The sequence below is a fragment of the Sorex araneus genome, chromosome 9, assembly GCF_027595985.1.
Source record: "Sorex araneus isolate mSorAra2 chromosome 9, mSorAra2.pri, whole genome shotgun sequence".
Taxonomy (NCBI): Eukaryota; Metazoa; Chordata; class Mammalia; order Eulipotyphla; family Soricidae; genus Sorex; species Sorex araneus.
In genome coordinates, this window is record NC_073310.1 from 5,211,939 (window position 1) to 5,229,456 (window position 17,518).

The window sequence follows — 17,518 nt, forward strand, 5'->3', positions numbered from 1 at the left end:
CCCACAATGCACATAAATGCAGGGAAGGGGGCTTGGGGCACCTTTACTTCCGTTTCTGCAAGGCAGGGGTGCGGGGGGGAGGAGGAAGCGTGCTCCAGGGTCGGGGCAGGACTGAGGGGGAGGGGAATGTGGGGGGAGGGTTCGCTCAGACATGGGGCCTCCGTTTCAGGGTGCGGGGCAGTGACCTGGAGGAGGGCTTAGGAAACAGGCTTCAGCTGGGGGGGGTGGCGGTGCTCCAGGGGGCGCCCCAGGTTCCGGAGTGCCCGTGGTGGCCAGATCAGCTGCACTAGCTGCAGAGAGGAGCCCCCAAGTCACGAGGCGGGGGGGGCGGTCCTGCACGGGACAGCTGTCCCCACTGTGAACCCCCGCCCACCCGGCCTCCTCTTGCCTGGTCCCCAGGGGGCTGCCAGCTGGGCATCTCGGCCAAGGGGGAGCGCTTGAAGCACTGGTACGAGTGCCTGAAGAACAAGGACAAGCGCGTGGAGCGCTGGCACCAGCTGCAGAACGAGAACCACGTGGCCAGCGACTAGGGCGGCATCCCGCGCCCGGCCCCCGCCCGCCCACAGCCCTGCCCCCCCACGCCCCACCTGGAGCCCGCCCCACCGCGGGCACTGCAGACCCTCCTCCCGCCTCGGGGGGCTCCGGGCTCAGCCCCCAGCCCCTCCAGGGTGGAAAGGAGGCATGGGGGGGCCGTCTCGCGGGAGGGGACTCTGTGAACAGCCTCGCGGCCACCATCCTGCTTCGAGGCTGTCCTCGACCCTCCGGACATGCACGACCTGTCACCTCTGCTGCAGCCGACCCACGAGGCCCCCCGCCACAACCTGCACCCTGATTGCCACATACACAGGCCCTGGGACTCGGGGCCCCAAAGCCAGCATGGCACTCACGGGGGGGGGGCAAGAGGGACTGCCTCTCCCCAAAGATGCCACCTGTTTGCTTAGTCACCAAAAGCCACTGAGACCCCAGTTGCTGCGTGGCACCACCACCTCTGCCCTCCCCCCCTCCCACTTAATCGGGTAAAATGGCCAAAGAGTGAGTCCTGGAGGCCAGAGCAATTGTACAGCGGGGAGGGCGTTTGCCTTGCACGTGGCCGACCCGGGTTTGATCCCTGGCATCCCATGTGGTCCCCCGAGTACCGCTAGGAGTGATTCCTGAGTGCAGAGCCAGGAATAACCCCTGAGCATCGCCGGGTGTGACCCAAAAAGCAAAAAATAGAATAACAATAGTAATAATAAGTGAATCCTTATGTGCCCTCCCGCATCTCCTCTGCCCAGCCTGACCAGCAAACTCAGAGAGCAGTGAGCCCCCCGCGGCCACCTGGGCCCGCCTTCTGAAACACTCCCCGGTGGGCAGGCGAACCAGGGCCCTTGGTCGGTGGGTGCCCCTGGCCTCCCTGGTGGCCTCAGGGAGCAAAGGGTCCAGAACTCAGGGTGTGGGACCTGCCCAGCCCCCAGCTGTCCCCCGTCCCCGCTCTTAGTTACATGGCAAAGCCGGGCCCCTCAGCCTGTCTCTGCCCTCGGCATCACATGGCCAGGCAGGAGGGCAGAACCGTGCGGATCCTCTAAAGACTCAAGATGACAAAGGCCTCAGCCCGGGGCCGGTCAGCCCATCTCCCTTCCTTCAAGGGAATAAACTCTGGAGATGTGCACCAGGGGAAAAAAAAAAAACCACAGGGGCAAACGCTGACCCTCCCGCCAGACTCAGGCCCCTTCGAGCTTAGCTTCCCAGTGCCTGTTCAATCTCCCGTCCTTGCGGAGCACCCTCCGCCCCCTCTCTGTCAATAGAGGCCATCAGATGAGCCCTGAGACTCACAGTGACCCCACTCACACCCCCCTCTTCCACCCCATCTTTGGGGACACGGATCTCTCACCTGGAGTCACCGTTCCTGAAAGATCCCTGGGCCAGCCCATAGCTTCCTGGCTACCCCCAGCTCCCCCGGGGCCCTCTCCCTGCTGCTGCCCGTGCTCAGCGCCTTGGAGCAAGCATGCTGGCTGTCCGCGGGGACCGGCGCTGGAATCAGCATGCAGCAAGCTCTGGGCCATCCGGGCGCCCGATCGCCCCCACCAACGGAACCGCCTTCTGCGTAGAACCCACACGCCCTCTGGTGCATGCCAGCCTGCCCTCCGCCCCCACTTTCTTCGTGATAATGTAGCCTCAAATAAAGTAGGAATATCCAGGAAAACTGGGGGCCTGCTTCCTTCCTTTCTGGTTCTTGGGTGATCTCCCGCCCCCCTCCCGCCCCACCACACACACACACACACACACACACACACACACACACACACACACTGGGACGTCTGCACTCCAATGTGGGGACTGAACAAGCGCCCACTCCTTTCTGCCCACATTGTCACATGTGCCAGTCCTGGTCCCAACCCACGTGGCAGGTGTGGTCTCTGCCCACGTGGCAAGTGTGGTCCCTGTCCATGTGGCAGGTGTGCGTGCTTTCCACCTCTGTGACTTCTGTAGAATATAAAGATGCAAAGCAAGGGGGTGGCTGACAGCTAATGTCACAAACTTTAGACTGACCAGAATTTAGTCTTGAGTGGAGAGGAGCAAGAGGCCGACTCTCAGGACATAGACCAATGGGGAAGTGGGGAGGAGGCGGGCTCCCAGGACACAGGCCAATGGGGAGGGGAGATGGAGGCGGGCTCCCCGGACACAGGCCAATGAGGAGGGGAGAAGGAGGCGGGCTCCCAGGACACAGGCCAATGAGGAGGGGAGAAGGAGGCAGGCACCCAGGACACAGACCAATGGGGATGAGATGAGGAGGGAGTCTCCCAGGACACAGGCCAGTGGGGAGGGGAGGAGGAGGTGGGCTCCCAGGTCACAGGCCAATGGGGAGGAGAGGAGGAATCGGGCTTCCAGGACACAGGCCAATTGGGAGGCGAGGAGGAGGCAGGCTCCCAGGACGCGGGCCAATGGGGAGGAGAGGAAGGGGCAGGCTCCCAGGACGCAGGCCAGTGGCAGAGCACTTTGGTGGAAGGGGTGGTGCAGTGACTCTGTTGGCTGTTGTAACCATGTTACCTCTAATTTGAGCTAAAGTTATAAGGGTCAGAGAGATAGGACCAAGAAGACCTTGCACACGGCTGACCCCAGTTCTACTCCCAGAGCATTCCCAGGAGTGACCCCTAAGCACAGAATCAGGAATAGCCCCTGAGTACCACTGGGTGTGCGTCAAAAACCTACCAAAAATACCCATTGGTTTTTGAAAGCTTGCTATTTACACTGATGATAACTCAACGCCTACCTACACTCCCTCCTCAAGCTCCCGCACAGCCTTCCCAAGAGAAGGTTGCGTCTGTACCGGAAACCTCCATCAATCCTAAAATCTAGAGCTTCTACTATGTTGCGCTCCATCACAGTGGACTCAAACAGGAAATGAATACAAGCAAGGAACCTTGAAAAATCCCCACGTGTTTGGAGATAAAAGAATAGTCCAGGGGCTGGAGCGATAGCACAGAGGGAAGGGCGTTTGCCTTGCATGCGGCCGACCTGGGTTCGATTCCCAGCATCCCATATGGTCCCCTGAGCACCGCCAGGAGTTAATTCCTGAGTGCATGAGTGCATGAGCCAGGAATAACCCCTGTACATCACCAGGTGTGACCCAAAAAGCCAAAAAAAAAAAAAAAAAGGATAGTTCAAAATGAGAGAGGTTTGGGTTGGAGCGATAACACAGCGGTAGGGCATTCACCTTGCTCCTGGCCAAGCCCCGTGTTTGACTCCTCCGTCCTTCTCAGAGAGCCTGGCAAGCTCCCGAGAGTATCGCGCCAGCACGGCAGAGCCTGGCAAGCTCCTCATGGCGTATTCGATATGCCAAAAACAGTAACAATAAGTCTCACAATGGAGAGATGTTACTGGTTCCCGCTCGAGCAAATAGATAAGCAACAAAATGACAGTGACAGTGAGAGAGGTGTAAGAGTGGCTAAGGAACAGGCCAAGGAGGTCTCTAGGGACTTTAAAAAAATAGTACAGTGTTCATGCACAGGCCTTGCAGACAAAGAACCTGGGTCCGAGCCCCAAGACCCATATGGTGCTCCAAGCACTGCCAGGAGTGACCGCTGAGCATAGAGCCAGGGATAATCCCTGATTACCACTGGATGTGGCTCACAAACAAAAATTAAATTGGCTAGGGCTGGAGTGATAGCATAGTGGATAGGGTGTTTGCCTTGCATGCGGCCGACCCAGGTTCGATTCCTAGCATCCCATATGGTCCCCTGAGCACCGCCGGGGTAATTCCTGAGTGCAGAGCCAGGAGTGACCCCTGTGCATCGCCGGGTGTTACCCAAAAAGCAAAAAAAAAAAAAATTTAAGTTGGCTATACATAAAATACGATGCACTAAAAGTTCTAGAAACAGCCACGTAAAATTGTAAGTTGCAGTGAGATCAAGCTTGGGCAGAAAGTCGTAGCACATATTAGTAAGCGAGGGCAGTCTCAGCAGAGAGGAATTTGAGAATCAGCGGGGTGGGATGGGGTGGGGGTTGAATCCATCCTGCACAAATCCCACATGATGGTGCCTGGGATCACACCTGTGTCAAGTCTATAGAATGAACAAGCGTCAGCTCCCATGTCCACTATGGTCTGGAGTTAATATCAGAAACCTGGGACTGGAGAGAGTACAGGAGGTAGACACTTGCATATGGCTGACCCCAGTTCAATTCCCGGCACCACATATGGTCCCCGGCACAACCAGGGGTGGTCACTGAGCACAATTGGGTGTGGCCCCAAATCCAGAAATAATAATAATAATGATATTCATAGCATATCCGTGTTTGTGGTAACAAATGCACTGCGTGAGTGCTGAGACTAAGTAAAAAAGCAGGTGAAGGAGAGAAAGAAGCATTTAAAAGGGAGAGAAAGGAGCCAGAACGTGGTTCCGTGCTAAGTCATTGACCTTGCATGTCTGAGACCCCGGGTTGAGTCCTGGGGTCACTCAGTGCCTTAGGGAGTGACCCCCACACGAGCTAGGAGTAGCGCCTGAGCACTGAGCTTTGGAGGGACTGCGTGGCCCCTAAATCAAAGAAGAGAATTGTGTCTGCAGGTATGTTTGCCAAAGCACCTAGAAAAACCTCCCAAAGCTCTTGCAAGGTACCAATAGGTGCAGAATCTGAATTTTAGGCCATTCATGGCCTTCTTGGAAGCTTCTGGACCTTCCTGGAATTTTTGGTAAAATTCATGCATGGCTCCAAAGATCACAGAAAGCCACCAAAGCCATTTCATCAATCTCCTTGGCGGGGGGGAGGGGGGCTCAGCAGACAGCAACAGAGGAATGCACAGAAAACGCTCTTTTTTAATTGCACCTTTTCGGGTGAGGTACAAACGTGAGTTCACGGTTGGGTCTGAACGAAAGGCTGCCGAGCTTCAGCTGTCGGGTTAAAGGTCAGAACCAGTTTCAGGAAGTTGCTAGATGACTCAGGCTAGCACACTTGCAATTTGGTGCTCAGAGCTCCTCCCCCCCCCCCCGGAAAGTTGGGGGGGAGCCCCGCCCAGACTGGGCAGTGGAAGAGATAAAAGCCGGCCAGTTCCGGGAGCCTGTTGGCTCACCCCGTTCCAGCCTAGCCAGGGACCTCAAAACCATGGACGACCTCAAAACCATGGACCTCAGGACCACACACGCCAAGGATCTGGACAAGTTCATTAAGAAATACCTCGAGCCCGACGCAACTTTTCTCGATCAGGTGAAAAGAGCCGTCCACATCATCAGCAGCTTCCTGAAGGAGCGCTGCTTCCAGGGCTCCAGGGAGCCCGTGCGGGTGTCCAAGGTTGTGAAGGTGAGGACCAGTGGGGGCCAGTGGGGCCCGGGAAACAGTCGGGGCTGCAGGGAGAGAGGGTCCGCCCACTGAGAAGGGAGGACGAGGTGGGGGGCTCGGGGTTCCTGGTGATTCCTGATGTGAAAATTGATTCTGGGATGAAACCTTGCACCTGCCATTTTTGCATAATTGCTAAGGAGAGGCCAGGCTGGAAATGCTTCCTTCCTTCTCCTTCTCCTTTCCTCCTTCTCTCCTTCCTTCCCTCCTTTCCTTCCTTCCTTCTCTTCCTTCATCTTTCCTTTTTTCTCCTTCCTTTCTTCTCTCCTCTCCTTCCCTCTTTTCTTCCCTCCTTGCCTTCTTTCCTTTCTTCCTTCTTTCCTTCCTTTCTTCCTGTCTCATTCCTTCCTTTCTCTTTAATGAGGCATCGTTTTTAGTAATAATGGTGTTACTCTCAATGTCTCAGCATACCCAGAATGGGATATATACCAACATATCCCATAAACTCCACTGTGGCAAAATGCAAGCTTTGCCTCCTTACAGAGCTCTTTGCAAACATACCGTGGATTCTTTATCGGCTTGTCTGTTGTTGAGCACTTGGGTTGTTTCCAGGTCACGGCTATTCCATACTTAAAGCAGCAGTGAACACGGGTGTGCATATCGCTTTTTGAATTGATGTTTGTGTTTAGGGGCTGTTGTGCCCAAGTGTCAGATCCCCAGTTGTGGAGAGACCCAGTTCCACACAGGATAATGCAAAAGCAAAGGAGCTTTATTACTAGCCGAGCCAGCACTGGCCTGAGCTAGGGTCCGAGTCTCATCCAACACAGTGGAGTCTTGACAAGGACCCCAACTCCAAATCCCAAGCAGTTTACATAGGGTTCAGTCAACAAACGGTTTATAGATTGCCCAGTTTCTTATCTAGGTGAATTACTCGATTGGGAGTTTATCTTGGGGAAACAGAAACTGAGGCCTTGTTGAGACTTAATGTTGGCTGCAGCTTGTCATGACCTCTGAGGAGGCTGCTTTGGGGCCTCACAGGGGAGATGTGGACTCACCAGATCTGTTAAAAGCTTCCAGGTTTTAGCTTGTTCTTTTTTTTTTTTTTTTATTTTGCGTTTTGGGTCACACCCAGCAATGCTCAGAGGTTACTCCTGGATCATGCACTCAGGAATTACTCCTGGCGGTACTTGGGGGACCATATGGGATGCTGGGAATCAACCTGGGTCAGCTGCGTGCAAGGCAAACACCGTCCCCACTGTGCTATCGCTCCAGCCCCTTTTTTGCTTGTTCCTGAGAAGTGTTCATACTACTTTCCACAGGGGCTAAACCAGACATCTTCATACCAGCAATGCATAAGGGTCCCTTTCCCTCACATACCTTCACCGTCACATCCAGTCGTTCTGATATGTGCCATTCTCATGGGCGTCATATCTCACTGTCACTTTGAATTTTGATTTGCATTTCCCTCATGGTAAGAGAAGAGGGACACTTTCTCATATGCCTGTTGGCCGTCCATCTGTCTTCTCTGACCATGCACAGTGATGCTCAGGGCTTACTCCTGGCTCTGCTCTCAGGGATCACTCCTGGTGGTGTTCAGGGGACCATACAGGGTGCTGTGGCTCAAACCTGGGTGGCCGTGCTCAAGACAAGCGCCCTCCCCACTGTGCTCTTGCTCCAGGCCCTTCTTCCTGTTTTGGATAAGGTTTGATTTTCATTGCTGGAGTTTTGTGTTTCTTCCATCTTGGATAATAACCCTTTTATCCATGTGCAATATGTGACTATTTTCTCCCCTTCAACAGCGTGTTTTTATTTTAGCCTCTCTTAGCGCAGAAACATTTTGTCACACAGAAACCCTTTCGTCGGATAGTCTTATTCGTTCATCCTTGCTTGATTTCCTTGGTTCAACTCCATGTCGGAGTTAAACCGTGGCGAGTTCCGCCTGCGTTTCCTTCCCCGTCTCTTAGGATTTCTGATCTCATTTTGAATTAACTTCAGTGCCTGGTGTGAGCTCTGGGTCCAGTTTTGTTCTTCGTTTGGCCAGAAATCCCAGCACTATTTATTAAAGAGACTTTCCCTGGACGCCCCATTTCCTCGAGGGACCTTGGAGGGCAGAGAGAGGCTGTGAACTTCAGGCAAGTCGCTCACCTGTTGAACGCAGAGCTGGAGTGAGGTGGAAGCTTCCAGCCGCGTCTCCCCCCCTAGGCACCACCTCGCCCCCGCCAGCTGTCCCTGGGCTGAGGGTCACCTCAGCGGAAGCCAGAGCTCGGGCATGTCCACGCTGGTGCCCAGCCTTTGACTTGGGAAGTTTCTCTGATCTCCACCCCTGAGGTTCACATCCCTCCCCTCCTCTCCCTCCTCCCCCTCCTCCTCCTCTACTTCAGGGCGGCTCCTTGGGCAAAGGCACGTCCCTGCGAGGCCGCTCGGACGCCGACCTCGTCGTGTTCCTCAACAACCTCCGGAGTTTTCAGGACCAGTATGACCGCCGCGCAGAGTTCATCAGCGAGATCTGGGAGCAGCTGAAAGCCTGTCAGAAGGAGTGCCGCTTTGAAGTGACCATTTGCATGTACGACACATACAGCAATCCCCGCTCACTCAACTTCAAGCTGAGGTCCCAGGAGATCCAGCAAGAGGAGTCGGTGGAGTTTGACATCCTCCCCGCCTACGACGTCCTGGGTGAGCCGAGCACTGCTCAGCCGTGAGCACCCCCAGCTGGCGGGCCTCAGCCACACAGGGCCCCCCCAAAGCACAGGGAAGACCAGGGGTCTCTGCAAGGGTGAGCGTGAGTGAGGCCTCGGTCAGCACAGGTCTGACATTTCTTAGGCCCCTGGCAAAGGTGACAAGAATCTTGTCTTCCTTAAAATGGGCCCGTGACGGGGCTGGAGTGATAGCACAGTGGGTAGGGCGTTTGCCTTGCACGCAGCCGACCCGAGTTCGAATCCCAGCATCCCATATGGTCCCCTGAGCACCGCCAGGGGTGATTCCTGAGTGCATGAGCCAGGAGTGACCCCTGTGCATCGCCGGGTGTGACCCAAAAAGCAAAAAAAAAAAAAAAAGGGCCCGTGAAGGGCATCATCCAAACAATAGCGTAGCAGGTAAGGTGCTTGCCTTGCAGGTGGCCAGCCCAGGTTCAATCCCCGGCATCCCCTATGGTCCCCCAAGTCTGCCAGGAGTGATCCCTGAGCACAGCCAGGTGTGGCCCAAAATGAAAGAATAGGGCCAGGCTGGGGCCGTGGTGATAGCACAGTGGGTAGGGCATTTGCCTTGCACGTGGGCGACTTGGGTTCAATCCCCGGCATCCCATATGGTCCCCCAAGCACGGCCAGGAGGGACTCCTGAGTGCAGAGCCAAGAGTGACCCCTGAGGATCGCTGGGTGTGACCCAAAAAGCAAAAAAAAAAAAAAATGGGGCCAAGCAGGTGGGGCCCAGGATACCTCGTCATCTGAACTCCAAACCTCCGAAAGCTCAGACTGCGGGTGGGAGCTGTAGGGGCAGGACCATGCAGGCAGTGAGGACAAGGCCTAGAAATGAGGCCGCAGCTGTCCCCCGACCCGTGCTCAGCAGGTCTGGGACCAGTAAGGATCGGATCTTGCCTCAGAGGGTCAGGAGCCCTGATTCGAGGAAAGGGGCTGGACCAAAGTCTCAGAGAGCGCAGAGTATCCCTGGGCCTCGGCCGGGTGCCAGAAAGGGCAAGAAAAGTGCCTCCCCAGCCCAGCGCTAACCGCCTTCAGAGCAGCCACACGCCAGCTGGCACCAAAGCCCAGAGGCCAGATGGAGGGCCCTTGGGAAGAATTTTTTAGATAGGGGGCACCCCATGATGCGAGAGCCCCCCCCACACACACACACAGAGTGACATGTGAGCAAGGGTCTAGGAGATGGGAAGGAGACAGACCACGGGAAAGCTAGGGGCTTCCCAGAAGAGGAAGCAGCATGTGCAAAGGCCCTGGGACAGGAGTGCCTTGGCATGTCTGGGGAGAACAGGGGAGCCAATCAGGGGGAAGATCTGGAGTGGGGTAGGGTGGGAGGATCTGAGACAAGAGCCAACTTTTCTATTTAGTCTGGGGCCATCTCCCGCTATGCTTACAGTGACTATTCCCAGCTCTGTACTTAGGGGACTCCGAGATGCCAGAACTCAAACTAGGGCTCCCACATGCAAAGCAGAGCATGTGCCCAGCCCTGCGAGCCTCTCTCTGGCCCCAGGAGCCGAGAGCTTAATGTCACGGCTCCATCCCCGCAGGCCAGTGGACCAAAGAGCAAAGACCCGACCCCCAAATCTACGTCAGGCTTATCAAAGAGTGCCAAAAACCGGGGAAAGAAAGCGAGTTCTCCCCCTGCTTCACGGAGCTGCAGAAAGCCTTCCTGAAGGAGCGCCCCACCAAGCTGAAGAGCCTGATCCGCCTGGTGAAGTACTGGTTCCAAACGGTAGGGGCCAGGGTGGGCAGGGGGCAGGGGGAGGGGGAGAGGAGATGGAGGACAGGGAGGGAAAAGAGGGAGAAGGGAGGAGGAGAGAGGGAGGAGGAGGAGGAGGGAGGAGGAGCAGGTGAGGGGCAAGGAAGAATGGGGGGAGGGGGCAGGCAGAGATGAGGAGGGAAGGGGTGGGGGAGGGGAGGAGGAGGGGGAGTAGCAGAGGGGGCGGGAGGGGTGGAGGGGGGAGGAAGGATCTTGGTCCTGGTTGTGCTTGGTTTCAGCTGGCCTATCTCAATAACGGAACCGTTGATTTCTTTCCCTCAGCCTCACGGTCCGTTAGGTCCTTGCTTAGGATCCGTGACCTGGGGCGGATCTCTCCACCAGTGAGGGGGATCCTTGGCGTTCTCTCGCTTTCTCTCCTGTGCAGCGTCTGTCAGACCTTCACGCTCCGTCGCCAGATCTCTGCACTGTTGCTTTCCATCTTTTCGTTTCCCCAGGGACAATCTTCCATAGTCTCCCCTGGGTCACTGATTTATCTGCCAGTTCACTAATTTCCCCTTTAGTTGTATCTAATTTGCTGCTACTAATCACAAAAACGGAAGTAACTGCTGTTGCTTCCGGTTTTATTCTAGGATTTCTTTTTTTTTTTCTTTTTGGGTCACACCCAGCGATGCTCAGGGGTTACTCCTGGCTCTACACTCAGGAATTACTCCTGGCAGTGCTTGGGGGACCATATGGGATGCCGGGGATCGAACCCGGGTCGGCCGCGTGCAAGGCAAACGCCCTACCCGCTGTGCTATCGCTCCGGCCCCTATTCTAGGATTTCTATGTCATTCTTATTCAGATCTGCCAGGTGATCATATGCCTCTGATTGCCTACTAATTCAATTTTTGTCTTTTTTTTTTTTTTTTTTGCTTTTTGGGTCACACCCGGTGATGCACAGGGGTTACTCCTGGCTCTGCACTCAGGAATTACTCCTGGCAGTGCTCAGGGGATTATATGGGATGCAGGAGATCGAACCCAGGTTGGCCGCATGCAAGACAGACGCCCTACCCACTGTGCTATCGCTCCAGCCCCACTAATTCAATTTTTGTTTGGATTGGTTGATTAGTTTGAGGGCAACACCGAGTGGTGCTCACAGCCTGCCCCATCTCACAGTGCTCAGAGGCCATATGTCGCGCTGAGGGTCAAACTGGGGTCAGCCACATGCAAGGCCAATGCCTTATCTCCTGTTCTATCTCTCTGGCCTATTTCAAGTGTTTATTTCTTGAACCTATTATTTCCACTTAATTTGAAGCCTCTATTTGGTCCTTTAGGATTTAAGGTATTGTGGATTTATTATTATTTCATCTCTCTTTTTTTTCTGTTGTTCATCACTTACAATGTCTTTTTTTCCTTGGGTGCCTGATTATTTATGTGCTGGTCAACATCCTTGAGAATTGCTTGTGTGGGGCCAGAGAGATAGCACAGTGGGTAGGGCATTTGCCTTGCCTGGGGCTGATCCAGGTTTGATCTCCAGCATCCCATATGGTCCCCCGAGCACCACCAGGACTAATTCCTGAGTGCAGAGCCAGGAGTCACCCCTGTGCATTGCCAGGTGTGACCCAAAAAGCCGAGAAGTAAATAAATAGATAGAAAAATGAAAATTACTTGTGAAACAATGTGAGACTTTGAGTTCCACGTCTTTTTTCAGAAAATAAAATTTCTTTGCTCTGGGGACTCTTAGAAAAAGCACTGCAAGCTCTCCCCCTCAGTTCATTTCCATCGCGTCCTCAGAGATAAATACTATTAGTGCCCCTTGGTGCCAGCTAAGAAAAACGGAGCTCCAGGAGTCCAAGGGGTCTGCGCCGAACCCAGCGACGGGACCGGGGTTCCCAGCCTGCCTTGCATTGATTGCACAAAAGCAACCACGGGGTGTTTGTAACTGAAGGATCTCTTCTGCCCCCTCCCCGAACACTCGGCTTACAAAAACACGGGGCGGGCCCGGCGGGCCAGGGGCAGGAGCTTTGCACCCAAGCCGGACAGGCCCATCTCTGACCGCTCTTTGTCAGTGTTGCTCGGATTTGGAGACATGGACACCTCTGCCACAGCAGTACGCGCTGGAGCTCCTGACGGTTTACGCGTGGGAACAAGGATGCGGGGCCCTGTGTTTTGACATGGCCCAGGGCTTTCGGACCGTCCTAACACTGATCCCGAAGTACGAGCAGTTCTGCATCTTCTGGAAGAAGTATTACGACTTTGCAGACCCGGTTATCAGAGACTACCTGAAGGGCCAGCTCAGCAAGCCCAGGTGGGTGCTCGCCCGTGCCGGAGGTGGAGGGCCGTGAGTGTTCCCGGGGGGGGGGGGGGGGCAGGCATACGGCCCAGCGCAGGGACCCTCGGGCTCACACACCCACAGGGCCCCGCCCCCCCGCGGCCAGAACGGGCATCGTGCCAGCCACTTCACACCCGCGTCAGCTCATCTCAGCCTGCGCCGAGCATGCGTGAAAAGGTCCAACACAGAGAGGGTCCACAGCCCGCAGGAGGGGAGCTTCGAGGAGACCCCCTGTTTCACCTTATTATCACTTGTTTGGGGCTCGGTGTGACCCCTTTTCTGGGCTCTCTGTGTGGTGCTAAGTCACGTGTACTGTCTCGAGCCTTGCGCATCATCCTCTGAGAGAAGCTTGTTGGAATCATCCCCATTTCATAGACGGGGAAACTGAGGCTCGGTCAGGTCCAAAGGCAAAAGTGAGATTTGAACCCAGGTCCGTGGGGCAAAAGGTTCAGGCTCCTTAGACTCACTGAGCACCAAGCAGGGCCCTGGGGCACCAAATCCCACCCCTCAAACACAGCCCAGCTCCTCCCCTGACTGCCCCCACCTCAATGCTCCTCCTCAGGCCCATCATCCTGGACCCGGCTGACCCCACGTGCAACGTGGCAGGTGGAAGCGCCTCCCGAGACTGCTGGAAAAACCTAGCACAGGCGGCTGAGACCTGGCTGAGTTACCCATGCTTTAGGAACTCGGACGGTTCCCTAGTGTGCCCCTGGGAGGTGCCGGTGAGTCGCCGCTTCCTGTGCGTCCTTCCCTGCACCCTGCCCGCACCCCCTTCACACAGTGTGGCCCACACCCCAGTGCTGCTCTCCCCCCACCACCCCCCAAAATGCCCCTTGTAGCCCCCAGGCCTTGGTTTGCGTTCACACTGAGCTCCTCTTTGTCCGAGTCCCGTTTAGAGGGCCCTGGACGCCCCGTCCTCTGTCCGGACTCAGCCTTCTCGTCTCCGTGGCTGGAGGGTTCGCACTGACCACGCCAGGGCTGGGGAGAGCAGGAAGTCGCGCCAGGCACCCGCCTTGGGATTTCCGCTCTGGTTCAGGCTCCGTCCCCGTGACAGTCCTTACCTTCCCAGTATCCCTTGCAGAGGAGTCAGGGGGCTCAGGTGGCCACACCTGTGTGAGGACACCCAGCTAGACACACGCTGGGCGCCCAGCGAGGCCCCACTGTGCCCACACTGTGCTGCGCCCACGGCCGTGGCTCTGCCCCAGAGGGACAGCCGGGCAGCAGCCCCCAGGGTCCGGCTCCTGGGGCCGGGGGACAGCAGATGTCCAGGTGGAGCCCCTCAGAGGCAGACTCTGAAACTGGACACGCAGGGAAGCGGGGGTGCCAGTGGCCACCCAGCAAACAAGGTGCAGGACAGGCCAGCGGTAGGGGCTGAGCCCGCCTCCAACAGACGGGTGGCCACTGGCAGTCAGAGTGTCCGCTCAGGACTGGACGTGGCCCCGCAGCCCATGTGGCCCTGAAAGGTGCAGAAGGGGCTTCCTCACCCTTCCTGGAGGAGGATCCAGGGGGCTTGTCACGGCAGCCACCACAAATGTTCGAGAAAGCCAGTGTCTCTGAGGCCTCCTGTGCTTTGTCCTTCCAGCCTGCATTAGAGGTCAAGATTCCCCCAGCGGAGGAGGGCTGGTCCTGCTGCCTCCTCTGAAGGCCAGTGCTCTTGCCGATGGGAGTCCAGGAGCCAGCCCCTCGCTCCGGAAAGATGGTGCTCCTTACTCTGGAAGATGTCATCCCCTCACTTCTGGAAAGATGGCATCTGTCCTGCGGCCCCCCGCCCCAGCCTGGGCTCTGAGAGGCCACACGGAGATTCTGGCAAAGGGATGGGCCTTGACTTGCCTTGTGCCTGGCAGGAAGGGCACGAGCCAAGTGACTCCAACGACAATAAAAATAAAGCGGCCAGCCCTTGTGGGGTGTTTATGAACTACCAAGCACATGGTCAAGAAGTGTATCTGCGTTTTGTGTGTGTCTGTGTGTGTGTGTACGTGTGCATATGGATTACTTGAAAAATCATTTTTATTGAGCACCTACTAATAAAGCCCAGCATTGGCTTGGGCCCCGAGTACACAGCAGTGGACAAAGGAGACGATTCCCAACTGTGGGGTTGAGATTTGTGTGGCTCATTTTGTTGTGGGCTAGTTTGGGCTCCGTCCAGTTTCCAGTCACAGCCACCTCAGGCAAACCCTCTGGCTCCTTCCTGCTCTGTATCTGATCACTTAGATAAAATATTGGCACTTTCTTAACGGGCTGGAGCGATAGCACAGCGGTTGGACTTTAGCCTTTCACGCGGCCGACCCGAGTTGGATTCCTCCGCCCCTCTCGGAGAGCCCGGCAAAGCTACTGAGAGTATCGAGCCCGCACGGCAGAGCCTGGAAAGCTACCCGTGGCGTATTGGATATGCCAAAAACAGTAACAATAAGTCTCTCACTGAGAGACGTTACTGGTGCCCGCTCGAACAAATCGATGAGCTACGGGATGACAGTGACAGTGACTTTCTTAACACGGAGTCTGCTAATCACAGTGCATTGAGCATTTGGCACTCGACGGCCCAAGTGGGGGTGTCCTCTAAGGGTCTGATGCATCTGGCTTTCAGAGCCTCCACCTGGGGACCCCGGGAGGTGGTCAAGCACCAGTGATCAAGCACCTGCTTTCCGCAGACACTGGGCCCTAAGTCCCATACCCCGCATCACCCACATGCTGAGCGCAATCCCCAGATGCCACTGTCTGGGACTCCTGGTGTGACAACAGCCCCCAGCAAGCACCACAGCCAAGTGCGTACCCCCGTGACAGGAGCAGAGGAAAAGGGGACAGTAGGAGGAGAGTCGTCTGCTCACCTACTTCTCTACGCTAACCGCATGCCGAGATGAGAAGTTTTGAAACGCTTCCCATTGTGTTAGGTCAACGAACTTCACGTTCCTTTGGGTGGTGATGGGGGGCCATGAAATCAAACATCAATTTGGGGTTCTCATAAACGCCAGGCAGGTGCTGGCTTCCCTCCGCTCCTCTTGCCTTTCGGCAGGATTGCAACAGGAGAAACTCACGGTCCGAGCACTGTGAGTCCACGGACAGTGCAGCTGCAAAGAACGGGCAGTCACAACCCCGTTAGAACCCTTAGCACCTAGCAGCTGCCCTCCTCAGTCAATAGAAGAGAAAAACTGTCCTATATATGCTTTGGGGAGCCAAGCTGGCCTCCTGACCAAGACCCCGGGGGACCGCCAGCCATCCCCAACGTCCCCGTGCATGGGACTGTGTCGCTGCCTGCATGCTGAGCGCTGAGGGGAGGCCCCAGGCTAGAGAGAGGAGAATCAAATCCAAGAACCTTCCCCTTCTACCCTCTCCCTCGCCTGGCTGCGTTTTGGAGTGTCCCGCTAAGTGAGAGTGGGGCCCCAGCCCCTGGCTTTGCTGAGCCCTTTCTCTAGCAGGCCAGGCCAAGTTTCAGACTGGAGGAGGGTCTCCCGCCTCCTTCCAGCTCCTCCCATCATCCCTCACTCTGCAGCTGGCCGGTGTTCCCACCATTAAGACGTCTCGGGCTGGAGAGATGGTACCGGGCGGAGAGCACTTGCCTTATATGCAGTCAGGCAGGCTTCCATCCCCGGCATCCCATAGGGTACCCAGCACACGCCAGGAATGATCCCTGAGCACAGAGCCAGGAGCCAGGCCTGAGCACAGCCAAAGTGTGGCAGAAAGAAAGAAAGAAAGAAAGAAAGAAAGAAAGAAAGAAAGAAAGAAAGAAAGAAAGAAAGAAAGAAAGAAAGAAAGAAAGAAAGAAAGGAAGGAAGGAAGGAAGGAAGGAAGAGAGAAAGAAAGAGAGAAAGAAAGAAAGAAAGAAAGAAAGAAAGAAAGAAAGAAAGAAAGAAAGAAAGAAAGAAAGAAAGAAAGAGAGAGAGAGAGAGAGAGAGGGAGGGAGGGAGGGAGGGAGGGAGGGAGGGAGGGAGGGAGGGAGGGAGGGAGGAAGAAAGAAAGAAAGAGAGGGAGGAAGGAAGAAAGAAAGAAAGAAAGAAAGAAAGAAAGAAAGAAAGAAAGAAAGAAAGAAAGAAAGAAAGAGAGAGAGAGAGAGAGGAGGGAGGGAGGGAGGGAGGGAGGGAGGGAGGGAGGGAGGAAGAAAGAAAGAAAGAAAGAAAGAAAGAAAGAAAGAAAGAAAGAAAGAAAGAAAGAAAGAAAGAAAGAAAGAAAGAGAGAGAGAGAGAGAAGGAGAGAGAGCGAAGGAGAGAGAGCGAAGAGAGAAGGAACTGCTGCTAGCATTTGTGGTGACTGCATTGCATTGTACCACACGGACAATCCCCCTGCAGCCTCTTCTGGTGCTGTCCCAGAATTATCAATAATGATCATTCATCAATGAATTGACTTCGTTGCAGAGACACGGGGTCACGGGGCAGCCCTCGGGTTGTTGCAAGTACTCCCAGATACTTTCCAAAGCGGTTGCACTTTAAGCATTGGCTGAAAGTTCTGACTTCCCTTAATTATCAACACTTGTCTTTGGTTCTGTTCTTTTTCTGATGAGAGCAAACTTAACAGCCATTATTGTCAAGTCATAGTCAAAAATGGGTTTTTTGGCGTCCGTTTCCCTGGCAATTAGTGGTGCTAATTGAGCATTTTTTTCACTGGCACGCCTTCTTGAAGCTATGTCTGTCCCGGACTTTTTCCCACCTTTCAGCTGGATTGTTTGGGAGGTTTTGGTGGCGGGGGTTTTTGTTCTGGAGAGGAAAGAGCTCATTGTTTCGGAGGTGGATCCCAAGTTCTGATCTACAGAGGACGCTTTCTCCTTCTCTGCAGGCTCCTGTTCACTATACTGTTCTTTCCGTTTGCTGTGCAGAAGCTTTTTATTTTAACGCAGTCCCACGTCTCTACTTTTGCTTTTGTTACCTGTGCTTTTTCTACAAAGTCCAGTGACCGTTAGACAGGCAGCCAAGACACACGATGGGGGGTGTCAGGAGATCACACAATGGGGGGTGTCAGAAATTCTCCCAGGAAATCTTCTGGACTGGATTCAGCAGTGGCTCAAGAATGAGATTCCGAAACACGGATGAGCAAAGGTACGTGTGTCTGAATGGTGTGAGGTAG

General features: G+C 55.2%; 2 protein-coding genes across 2 annotated transcripts in view; both read left to right on the forward strand.

Moving 5' to 3' along the window:
• The window catches only part of RPH3A (rabphilin 3A), a 59,480-nt gene extending 57,298 nt beyond the window's left edge, over positions 1-2,182 (forward strand). Inside the window, exon 21 of the mRNA XM_055146628.1 lies at positions 400-2,182. Coding sequence (XP_055002603.1) covers positions 400-530 — 131 coding nt within the window. The 3' untranslated portion in view covers positions 531-2,182. The remainder of the gene's footprint in view (positions 1-399) is intronic.
• Positions 2,183-5,574: 3,392 nt separating this feature from the next.
• LOC129406978 (2'-5'-oligoadenylate synthase 1-like) lies at positions 5,575-14,365 on the forward strand. The gene is made up of 6 exons (XM_055146629.1): positions 5,575-5,772; positions 8,130-8,421; positions 9,983-10,167; positions 12,204-12,442; positions 13,029-13,188; positions 14,049-14,365. The coding sequence occupies exons 1-6, from the start codon at positions 5,578-5,580 to the stop codon at positions 14,106-14,108; spliced, it is 1,131 nt and encodes a 376-aa protein (XP_055002604.1). The 5' UTR covers positions 5,575-5,577; the 3' UTR covers positions 14,109-14,365.
• Positions 14,366-17,518: the final 3,153 nt, after the last annotated feature.

Coding starts and splice junctions, on each gene's coding strand:
- LOC129406978 (XM_055146629.1), top strand. CDS start 5,578: ATGGACGACCTCAAAACCATGGACCTCAGGACCACACACGCCAAGGAT. Junction 8,422..9,982: donor CCCCGCCTACGACGTCCTGG/GTGAGCCGAGCA, acceptor CCATCCCCGCAG/GCCAGTGGACCAAAGAGCAA. Junction 10,168..12,203: donor TGAAGTACTGGTTCCAAACG/GTAGGGGCCAGG, acceptor GCTCTTTGTCAG/TGTTGCTCGGATTTGGAGAC.